The 12,589-nt window shown below is 34.7% G+C and overlaps 1 protein-coding gene across 1 annotated transcript in view; it reads left to right on the top strand.

Annotated features, from left to right (window-relative positions):
- The window catches only part of LOC111150534 (dystrophin), a 2,087,545-nt gene that overhangs the window by 916,890 nt on the left and 1,158,066 nt on the right, over nt 1-12,589 (top strand). The window contains exon 42 of the mRNA XM_022508030.1: nt 1,501-1,695. Within this exon, the coding sequence (XP_022363738.1) occupies nt 1,501-1,695 (195 nt within the window). The remainder of the gene's footprint in view (nt 1-1,500; nt 1,696-12,589) is intronic.

The following is a 12,589-nucleotide window of genomic DNA, read 5'->3' as shown; positions in this document are numbered from 1 at the left end:
TGTGCATTCAAATGTCTGCTGATTTATTTTTCTTTAAAATTGGTGGGAAGTTTTGTTTGAAATGAAGAAATTGAGAATTTGAATTTAAAAATATGTGGTTAAATATGAAGATTGTCCTTTTTAAACTCTAGCCCAAAATTCTAGTATTATTTGAAATGTAAAGTTAGAAGTGCATGTAGATTGTCATGCTTTCATCATGAAGGAATATGTACCATATATTTTGTCAAGATATATACACAACATCAAACTCTGTAAAAAGTGTAATTATGTCATTTAAGCCAATTTGTGTAATTACGTGAATTTGCAGTGTCATAAGTAAATGAGACATCTAGATTACAATTATTTTTATATTATGTAAGAACTGAGTACAAGAATCCTGGACCTGAGAAATTAATAAGAAAGTGTAAATAGAGCAGTTTATAATTTTACTTATCTTTACATGAATTCAGTCTGAGATCCTAAACTTAATTTAATTACTTTGCTGCAAAAATGAGGATGGTCTTGTCATAAAACCTGTGCAGTAAAAGATGCCTGTATTAGCATGCTGATCATCAGAACTACTCTAGAGACTCTGCCACTGAAACCCTTAGTTGACCTCATCAACAGGCAGATGGCAGTTGATCAATTCAAAACAAAGTTACTGGAAAACTAATTTCAATTACAAGCATTTTGTTGCTTATAGTAGAGACAGAAGAGAGCAGAGGTCATCTGTCTTTCTGAATTTGTGTGCCAAATAGTATTTATTTCATGCTCTTATAAGGAGTAAGGAAAGAGTCACTATTGGCCAAATGCAAAAGGATTCTAAGCTCCAAATGTCTGTCAATCATAGTACTTGAATGGCAGGTAGGAAAAGTGTGGACATAGGAGGAGAGGCTAGTACTTCCTTAGACCTTAGGGCTTTCTGGAGTTCTTATTAAAATGTGAATTCCAACCTCAGTCTTTCTTATCTAGTACATTAGCAGCTTAATAGGAAACTAGCATTAAAGAGGAGAGCTAATGTCTGGAATTTGGAGAAGGGTGCTGAATGTAAAAGTATATACCAGCCAAAATTGCTTTGTTCCTCTTGTGCCTCAATCTAGTTTAGGGGGAAAAAGTATAGGAGAGGTTTCTTTGGGAGGAAAAGCACTGATGTAGAGCCCCTACCATTGTATCCCATACATAATTTTCCAGGAATCTTAGAATTACATTTTAAAAACCAATTGTTAAAATTATCCTTCTCTTAGAGTAAAACTATCCCTCTCGTGACCCTATGGCTCTTGGCCTTTCATTCTTATACTCATGGTGCTAATGTGTATGTATCTCTTATTTTTTTAAATGCTTCTAATACTTTTTGTGAGAAGAGGGTGTATAAATAATAACCTTTTTACTAGACTTATCATCATGCACTTTTTATTCACTTTCAGCCTTCTGTCCGCTATAAACTGGAATTTATTAAACTCAGTAGAGATCTTTTCATTATCAGGAAGCTAAAAGAATTCTCCTTTTGTATGTCTATACCAGCACACTGTCCATGAAGAGTCGGTGATGGTGATGACTGAAGATATGCCTTTGGAAATCTCTTATGTGCCTTCTACTTACCTAACTGAGATCACTCATGTTTCACAAGCCCTGTCAGAAGTGGAACAACTTCTTAATGCTCCCGAACTTTGTGCTAAAGATTTTGAAGATCTCTTTAAACAAGAGGAGTCTCTGAAGGTAAAAGCAAAGCATTTTTATTAGATTTTTACAAGATGTCACCTAGATCATTTGCAGTACCAGAACAATTAACTTAAATGTACACACTTAAGCTATTTTTACTTAGATATGGAATTCTTAAAACAGTTTATAGGATGGTTAGTTCTAGAAATCTGGGATAGAAAGAGAAACATAAACCAGAAGAGGTATTTTATAATATTTAATGTTGGGAGACTTTCTAAAATGAGGCAACAGACAAAAGTAATAGTTTTACATAGATTCAGGGCAGAAAGGACTTACCAAAACCATGCTTTGATGGAGTAACTGTATATTCGCAATTAATACATACCTTTCTTCTCCCATAAAAGAGAGTAGATGAGATTTTAAATGGTATCTATTGCATACAGTTTTAGCTTTATGTTTTCTACTTATAATATGTATATTCAACTTTGAATTAGTGCCAGTATCAGTACTAGAATACATGGAATCTGAGTGAGTAGAAAGCAATGAAATATTTATTTAAAATTCCTAGGCAAAGGCTACCACCCAAATCCAGGGTTTTTCAAACCACCAACTGCGTTTCTGAATCCCACACTAAGATAAAATATTATGAGGCAATAGTCTTTGAATTATAGAGGAAAGTGTCTGAAGATAGATGAATATAGCATCAAGAAAATGTACATAATAATGTGTGTCTCAAGATAATTTTTGTGATCATACATTTTATACTCAAAATGAAATAGTATAGCCAGAGCTCAGTATTTTTCAATGCAAATAGTGTGAGATTATAGACAGAAGATAAGTTTGCTCTCAGCAGCACCTATTAGCCAAAACATTTTATACTCTAAATGATTTCTTGGGAGCTCATTCCATATCACACATTTGTCTGCATAAGTATACAGATAGATAAAGCTATTTGTTTTGGAAATCAGAGCTTCAATATCTTGAGTGACTTGCATTTACTATCTTACACTATATGAAATAAGCTATACAATTGCATGCTAAAATAAAATAAGAAAGGCATGGATCTCTGGAACTACTCCATCCACTTCAGTATGGTACTCTTTCTTATTCTTTTTGAAATAAAAGTCAGATCGCTGGTGGATGCAGTGAAGAAAAGAAACCTGATCAATTGATAAAGGAGACATGCCAACATTCTTGTCATTATTCACATTAACTAATTTCACATGACAGCACAGTTTATAAGTTCATCATTGTCATTCAACATGTAAGTCACTGCTAATGAGCTAATATTCATTTCATTCCATGTTCCCAGACATATGGGTCAGGAGAGAAGTGACCTTAAACTTATTAAGTTGCCAATTGAATATCTTTGTCCTCATACCTCTTAACCTGGCACACTCAGAACGATGGGCCTCTTGCTACACTCAGCTAATCATTTGTTCTTCCAGATATGTTTAAGAGTATTATAGCTGATGCCAATTGTGATTGTATTGATTACTATGATTTGTAAAAAGGTATCATTGCAGGTTTAATTTCACTGGATTATTGAATCCTCATTAGATGCAGTTTCGGGCATAATTCCAGCTCACTACCAACAAATCTCCAGCAGCACACAAATGGGCTTCCTACCTTTGTGGGCCTTTTGAAAGGGGATAGTTTGATCTCAGTCTTTTCAATGAATATGTATTTCCTCTTAAAGGCATTCATCATTGTCATTATCCAGTAGTAAAAATAGAAAAGTAGTGCATAAATTGTACAGCTGCTGGTTGGGAAGGTTTGAAATTAAATTGTGGTTGATTTTATTCCTGACAGATTTGCATGAATCAAATTACAGAACTGTAGTAGGTATTGCTGTGGTTTAACATACATATTTCTTTAAAGTACAATAAAACACAAGTGATGTGTAATAAGTTAAAATAATTACTTTCTGAACATAATAAAACTAATACAGCACATACAATTTCCATAGATTTATTGAATCAGAAAGCTACCTAATCATTTTGACAAGAATAAAGCAGAAAACACCTATTTACATATGGAAATCTGCATTAAATAGCTAATGCAAAGCTAGAAGTGAATGAGGAACATACACATAAGTAATATTTATTCTTATATTAAAGCCAATATTCGCATTGTGAATTGATTGTGTTTGTTTATATGTAAAAAGTTATAATATTCATTACATAAAGGATAGTACACTAGTTTTGAAAGAATTTAAATTTTTGAAAGTTTCAATCATTATTTTTAAGAAAAAAATGTCAATTGTCTTAGAATTTGCTCAAATATAATTACTACGTTAAATCATCAAATCTTGCTTTAAACTGTCCCATATGAAGCATGAGCATAAAAGAGAGTAAATGGTGATTGCCAGGTACTGGGGGCAGGGGTAAATGGGGAGTTGATATTAAGTGGGTATAAAATGCAAAAAGAATCAGTTCTAGACATCTCCTGGACAACACTGCACCTATAGGTAACAGTAACGTAGTGTACACATAAAAATTCGTTGAAAGGGTGGATATCATATTAAATGTTCTTATGACAATAAAAATAATAATGAGGTACAAACATAGAACTTTTTAAGTTTCTAAACTTTTGCCCCTGAGAGGTTTAAATATTTGCCCTCTTGTCACAAAAGCAGCAATAATTTATTTTAAGAGGCCCAGTGGAAAGGATTTATACTAATGCCTCCATATACCTGACTTTACTGAAAGCTTTGGTTGTATTGGTGTCTGCATTATTCTTGGGGCCTCACCTTACCCCCTCCACATTCAGGGCTCACTGTACTTTAACTGGCAGTTGCCAATTACAAGTACCTGGGACTCTGCCTACGGGTGTCTCAACTCATAAGTGTCAGAGAGTTAAGGCTCTGTATCCCCACATCTCCCAACAAATCTCAACCAATGACAGCTGGCTTTCTGTGGATAAAGGGCACTGCTCATCCACATCTTCAGCTGCAGAAACTCTGAGACATGCTCTGCACTTTGACCTGAAATTCCCCAGCAGACTGAGACCCCACTGTGCACAGTAGGAATTTTCCAAATATTAATGTGGTTAACTGGTTTCCTCCCCTACCCTCTCCACTGCCTTACTGGTGCTTCCTAGGATCACTCCCAACTAAATCCAGTGCATATACATTCTAGTCTTAGAATCAGCTTCTCAAGCATCCAACCTATGAAAATTTTGAAAGAAATAATAGCATATGCATAATTTAGTCAGCACTCACAAACAGAAATCTTGGAAAATACTCCTTTCAACTTGATGGGCAGTTCCCCAGTGACTGTGCTACTTTTCTAATAAGGAGTTCCTTAGTTGCTCAGTTAGACCTTGACATTAAGAAAGGTGAAGTTTTAGGACAAAAGTAAGAGCATGGCTTAGAATAAGGATGACAACTATGTTTTATCTTTCAGCATAGTGAAAAATCAATGTTCTTCTGGTGGTCAGGCACTCTTAATAACTTACATATATGAACTAATTCAATCCTCAACACAACTCTGTAAAATATTTAAAATTATTTTCCACATTTTAAGATGGAGAAACTGAAAAAAAATATGAAGTAACTTGACACAGTTGGGACACATAATATTGATGGAGCAAGGATTTGAAGCCAAGCAAAGTAGCTCTAGGATCTGAGCTATAAACCATTATACTAAACCTCCTCACACAAAAATTTTTCTAGAGCACTATGTTGAGCATAGCAAAGGTGACTTTGGGCAAAACACAGTAGAATACTGAGGTCTGTCATGCCCAGTTTATAGGGAAAATGTTCTGAGTTCTAATTCTCAATGAATCCATGAAAGTTTAAGAAGAGTCCATAAAAGGAAGGAAGGAAGGACAGAATTAGGATAGAAAGAAGGTAGAAAGAGGAAAAGAAAAGGAAGGAAAGAGAGAAGTCAGACATGAATCATTTTGATTCTCTCATCTAAACTGATGATTCTAGTTGAGAATAAACAGATGTTATGGTTGAGGTAGATAAATTTTTTGTATTTTTAGAAGGCAAGAGGGTGACAAGAAGTGTGGGTACATGAGCAAATCTCACAGATGCTGAACAGGATACTTGGGCCCAATGCAGAGTTTAGATAGGATCTAGAAGCAGAAGCAGCTGTTCAACCTCAACAGCACTGGAAAGAGCTTGCTGTGAGCTTAAAAAGCCAAAGACTGTAAATCAAAGTCACTCAGTCTTCTTTAACTGGGACAGCTTTTTTGTAGGGCCCTCAAGACCTAAAAGGAAATTGTTAGGACAGACTGCTAAGAGGGGTGCCTGAGTGGCTCGTTCAGTTAAGTATCTGCCTTCAACTCAGGTCATGATCTCAGGGTCCTGCGATCGGGCTCCCTCCTCAGCAGGGAGCCTGCTTCTCCCTCTGCTCTTACCTCTGCTAGTGTTCTTTCTTTCTCTCTCAACTAAATAAAAAGTAAAATCCTTTTTAAAAAAAAAAAAAAGAAAGGCTGTGAATTTAACAAGTAAAGTTTTATTTCTTCAAACATATTTATTAAGCTCTTACTGTGTACCTGGCATCACTCTAAGTCCTTAAAAAGCAGTGAGCAAAATCAATGGACTCCGCCCTCATACAGTTTTAATTATAGCAGTGGGAGACAGAATATAAGCAAATAAACAAATAATCAGTATATTTAAATATGATAGTTATTATTTAGAAGATTTTAAAAAGAAAACACAGAGGTATAAGGGGTATAAAACTACCAAAGGGGCAGGGGTAGGTGGAATGGCAAGTAGTGGGATTGCAATTTTAAATAAGGTGAATGTTAGAACAAAGATTTGAAGAAGCTAAGGGAGTCAGCCTGGCACTCAGCCTTACTGTCTGGACATAGTAAATAGTCAATGCAGAGGCCCACATGTTGGGAGTGTGCCTAACTTGATCAGTGAACAGCAGGAAGGCCAGTGTGCCTGAAGGAGAATAAGCCAGAGGAAGGTGATAGGATGTCAGATCAAAGGGGCTCTGGGGGTCCAGATTGTGGAGGGCCTGGTGGGCCATTGTAAAGACTCCCTTTGACTCTGAGTGAGATAGGAGCCATTGTAGACTTTTGAGGAGATGAATGACATGATCTGATTTATATTTTAAAAGGATTACATTGCTCAAGGGGCATCTGGGTGGCTCAGTCATATGAACATTTGGCACTTGGCTTTGGCTCAAGTCACGGTCTGAGGGTTGTGGGATTGAGCCCCACATCAAGTTCCATGCTCAGTGGGGAGTCGGCTTGAGATTTTCTCCCTCTCCCTTTGCCCCTCCCTACTCACTGTCTCTAAAATAAATAAATGAATCTTTTGAAAAAAGGATTACACTAAGTAATAGTGTAGAACTATAGGGGATCAAGAGTAAAAACATGGCGGGGGCAGTTGGAGAAGAGAGGCTGATGGCCTGGGCAAGGGTCGGGAAAGGAGAGATTTTCAGAATCTGGTAATGTTTTCCATGTGGAGATAGCACATTCTTTTCTGTATCCACACCAAAACTTGAGCATGGATGTATGAAGACCTATTCTTAGCAGATTTGGGGCTCAGGAGAGTTTAGGTGTCCTGTGAATTTGGCAAAGGACTCCTTGAGGCATGTAAGATTTCCTCTCATTGATATTTACACTTTGCCCCTGGTGCATTGAAGCAGGGGCAAAAGGACTGGAAATGAGATCTTATCAGCCTGATCAAGATCTCTCTCATTTAGAATCTATTTTATCACATTTAAGCATAAATTGAATAATGCTAGTCATTTGAATGAGGACAAAACTAATGTCATGAGCAAACTGTTTTTCTAGTCTTCTTTTAGGGTAACCAAATAATAGAAGGAGATACCTCATGTACAAATCTGAACAAAATATTTTAAGGAAAATAAAAGATTGTTTCTGTGCATGTGTACTACAGGGGCATGTTAGAGAAAGGGCTAGATTTTTCCCCAATTTAATAATGTTCGAACAAGAGAAGTTCACAATTATTATAGATTAAGTAATCATGGAGCATACAAAATGTCAAAGCAAAATTTGATTATTGATGCTTTCTGACTTCTACTTAAATTTAATGTGTTACCACATTGTAAAAACTGATCTTTTGGACTTTGTATAACATTTTGAATAATGTAATCATTTAGTGATTTCTCTGAGGATAATCACATTTTTCAGCTAACACACTTATTCATTTATAAGTATAATTCCTTTCTTCTACTGCTTTTATGATTGCGGATTTATTTGTTCAATTTTCTCTTTATATTTGTGAATTGCTTTATAAATATTAATCTATTCACTGTGATTTAAATCCTACTTCAGTCATTTCTATAGTACTTAATTTTTCATTCCTCTAATGATGAAGAGATTATAGATATTTACTGCATTGTAGCTATGCCCAGTTCATATTTATGTGTGTTTTCATATAGCTTTCTTTTATATTTTATACATATGTCTCTTTTTTAGGAAATTATTCGTTTTCTCCCTGAGAGTATTTCATCAGGCCCAGCAGTTGTCCTACTTTGACTTCTTGCAGCACAGTACTCCCATCTTTGCTAAAATGTACTTTAAGAACCCAATCCACTGCATTTCTCTCAGTGAGACTATCTTGATAATCCCCATCCTATAAATTCTAGAAGTCAGAAACTTTCACATTAAGATGTTTAGTTTATGTGGATGGTGGAAATTTTGAAGTTGCAGTTAAGGTGTGGGGATGTTTTCCTTCTATTCATGACTCACTCATTCAGGCTGTTCTTTGACCAGTTAAGATTGTCATTTGTGATCTGTGATATATAATTACTGATTTGTTATTTATGCAAGGGCCATGCATCATCCTATGGAGAATGTTTTGGCCAAAATATATAGTTGTATTTACAAAGTGTTTTTCACATGTGGACCATAAACTGTGCAGAAAAAATCAAAAGGGCAACTTACCATAAAGCCACGAAAAATAACTTCAAAATTTTTCTTTAGAAGCTCAGAAAAATCTAATTAATAAGTACTTCAATGCCTTTTGATTGAACACTTTTCCCAATTTGATATGTCATTAATGTAGTGCCTGGTAGCTGGATGGAACATAAAGAGGATAAGAATTAGATTTATATAGGGTGTTTCCTTCATCTGTCAGATAAAGACAAATTCCAGAGAGTGAAAATGAACTGGAGTTTGAGTCTTTGGTACGCCAATTTCTCTTTTTCCAATTTTAAGATAGATCTACTCCCCAATGGCTGCTGTCACAACAGCTACTAATGGGTTTCTCTAATCTTTTTTTTCTTAGAAATGAAAGTTGTGTGCTCTTCTGTTAACCAAGTTACAAAGGGTCTCAAGGCACTTTTATTCACTAAAACTGCTTAAAGCTATTATTTCCCCCTTCGCAAAATGTGGAAACAATAGTGCAGTGTTTTATAAATCTAAAAACACATACACATGTGTTTACGTGTATGTACACCCATTTAACTGGAGTGCTACATTGATTGTGAGAGTGATACAGAGTCAGCAACAGCAAAAGATACAGTTTTCAGCACTTGCAATGGTTTGCAAATGAGCCAGCTGCTCCTTCTGACCTCTTCCCCATGGTGACCACCAAAGATCACATGCACAACCACTAGGCATAAAAAACAGTATTTTGTTGTTGTGGTTCACCACTGTATCTACAACTCCTAAAACAGTACCAAACGCTTAATAGGCACTAAATGCACATCTGTTGAAGGGACAAACAGTAGTCTTGTAAATCCAGATATGGACTCCATGATCAAAGAGGACAGAGCAATGTTAATCAGTACCAGGCCTAAAAAGAGAAACAAAATTAGCCTCTTGTACATTATATTCTTACACACTGAGTTAAATCATCCAGACATAGGCAAAGTCTAACAATCTATGCATATATACTAGCATGGAGAATTTACTCTACCTAGGTTTGTACATACTGAATTTTAAGCCAATCATTTAGGAAAATGTGTGGCAGGAAATCCACAGGTAATTGAAATATCAGTAACATTTTACATTCACTGAGCTTCCATTATATGGTTATGACAGGCAGTAGGATACAGAGGTTGGTAAAGCACTGGATTCGAACATAAAAGACAAAAATTAACATACCAAATCTGACTCTTTCTGGTTGTGTCCTTGAGCAAATCACATAAGTCTCAGTTGTTTTAACTTTGAAATTAGATTCATGATAATACCTGTCACAGCCTTTTCGGCAGTTCCATTGCGAAGATAATGAAAGCATGTGGGATCATATGGAAAAATTCTTGTAAAAAGTGTGTAATTATTTAAGTTTCACGATTTTAAACCCGTATTACCTCATCAAATATCTCAAATCCTAAAAATTATTATAAATTAAATTTTCATATAAATCTTAAACAAATGATCTTTTAAAAAGTAGTATACCTTATACAATTGCATATCTATATGTAGAAAACTTTAAATAAACTTTAAATAAAATGTTGACAACAACATAAAATATACATAAAGTTATTTCCAGATTTGGCAAATAGCCTAAAGGTTAAAAAATTTTGACATCAAAGAGAATGCATGTAGGTTAAAAAAAAAAAAAAAAAAGGACAACACTTGTTTTTGACAAAAACTTCTTTTAGAGATTCTTATTTATTGTCAGTCATTTTCCTTTAGTATATTTCCATTGCTAAGTATTACTTATTTGGGGATAAAATTTTCATTCTTCTAATAATTTTAGGTGCTAAATAAATAACTCACTGTTTTAGATTTCTCTTGAGGATGTGAGAACTTGAGATCATTTCTAGTTTCTATGCACTATGGCTTTTACCAAGAATAGGATGCTGTTTTTTTAGGTTAATTTGTTGTTTTGTTTTGTTCTGAGTTTTGTTTTCCAGTGAAATATGTTGAATTCATTTTTTTCCTACTCTTTTTCAGTAATTTAAAATTCATTGTTCAGATTTCAGAACTCTGACTTATTAACTACTTAAAATCATTGACATTGCAGTTCTAATTGAAGAATGATTTCTTCAGTAGTGTTTGTTTTTTTTTTCCTTTTCTTGGGGTTCTGAGATTTCTTTTTGTTATTTGCTTTTTTTTTCCTTTTGCCATTTAGAAAGGCTAGTCTGTATTCATTTTACTGCTTAAATTGGTAATCATGAGCACGTTAATACTATAATAGCATTCATTTGAGCCTTATGAATGACATTATGTAGATCAAAATGTTCAAATATTGGCAATTGCATATAGTTCAATATAATTCAGTGACTTTTATCCAAGTATGCTTATTTCTAAATCCTAATGTGTATTGTTAAACATTCAAAGAAAAAAACACCAGATACTTTGTATTGTAAATCACATATAATTAATGGACACCAGTTATTACAAATTCCCAAGTTTAATTTGCCCAACCTTAGACAAAAGATTAAAGAATGGTTTCATCATTAGGGATCTCTGTGGGACTTTCAAGAAGGTAAAGAGATGAAGAAGAATGTTAGGGTCCTCCTTCTATATCATGTTTTATTCTGTTGTTCTTAAATTTATGTGTTAAGGTTTAGCTCAGAACAATGATATGAAACAGTGGTTTTGCTTTCCTATCTCCCATCTAAAACACTGTAATAGAAAGCATATTCTCCTAACACCAACAGCATCAATCATTCATCAAATGGGCAAAATATTGCCAATAGGTTTCCTATTTTTCCAAAATAGTGTATTGTCATTTGTATTAATTTATGCAGATTTAATTATATCTTGTATAGCAGTTCTCTGTGTACTTGATTGATTACTCAAACTGGACTTTCAGTGCTTTATCAAAATAATAAGATGCTCATGGTGGCCTGTGTATACAGGATAAAAGGGTATATAGTGAATACAGGAAAGAAAAACATCCCGCCCACATTTTGTAATCCCGTTCCTCAGTGGTAATCATTTCTTTTAGGTTTCCCTGGATTGCTGTATTGCCTTACAATTTTTCTCCACAAAACCTACTTGCCTCTCCTAAGCTCAGTTACACGAGCCATAAAAGCATGCCCTGGTTCTAAAAATACTGGAAACATAGAATGCCATATGTCTCATTTTGAAGAGAAATAGCATTTGCTCCTCTACAACTCTCCTTTGCTATGTTCAGGAGCTGATTTTTCAATCAAGATATTCAATAAAGTGATTTAGACAATGTGCACAACCCAATACACAATGTACCTATCGCAAAATGACTTATGAAATTGTTTCCAGTTTAGCTGATGCTGATGGACTAGAATCATTGTCTTTGAGGAATACTTGGGGCAGCGAAGTGCAGGTCTCACATTTTTCCTTTTGTTCTTATTGATGCTCTATTGCATCTGAGAAACTTGGGCAGACATAATTCTGAATGAAGGACTTGGGTATCTGAGGTATTATGAGAAAAGCATGGAGAAACTTAGCCAGGAAATGCAGATGGACTGCTATTCCACTATTTACTCTAACAGCTAAATAACAAGTAAAAGTAAAATAGAATAGGGAAATAACTGAATATCTCACAACATCTGTTGGGACCCAAATGCCTATCTGCAATGGTTCAAGAACAATGTAACAAATCTTAAGGTTCAGTGATTCCATTCAAATTGGATTTTTATAAGCTAGTTAAGATTCAGAGCTTTGACTGTACTCTTCGGTTCAATTCAACAGTTATTTATTAAGGCCCAAATAATGTGTTTAACACTCTAAAAGAGAAATAAAAGATTTGATCCCTGCACTCTGGTAATTTGTAACATTAATTGGATACAGGTATCATAGTGATACAAACAAGTAGGAAAGACATAATATGGGCAAAATATAGTATAAGGCATAAGTGTAAACAAATCCAGGAAGAGGAGAAAGCAATGTAGAGAGCTAAAACAGAATAATTTTACAGAGGAGAAAACTTTTGAATATCTGTACTTTGGATGTATTTGGAATTTTGACAGTACTAATAACTACCACTTATTCATTATGTCCCAGGACATGTTTTAAATTCTTTGCTTGTGGTAACTCAAATGATCATCACAAACAACCCTATATAGAAAGTACTGTTATGCCC

This window comes from Enhydra lutris, unplaced genomic scaffold (genome assembly GCF_002288905.1).
Source record: "Enhydra lutris kenyoni isolate GAN:26980312 unplaced genomic scaffold, ASM228890v2 scaffoldscaffold23, whole genome shotgun sequence".
NCBI classification, from domain to species: Eukaryota; Metazoa; Chordata; class Mammalia; order Carnivora; family Mustelidae; genus Enhydra; species Enhydra lutris.
Note: the sequence above shows the minus strand (reverse complement) of the source record. Positions and strands in the feature narration are given on the sequence as shown.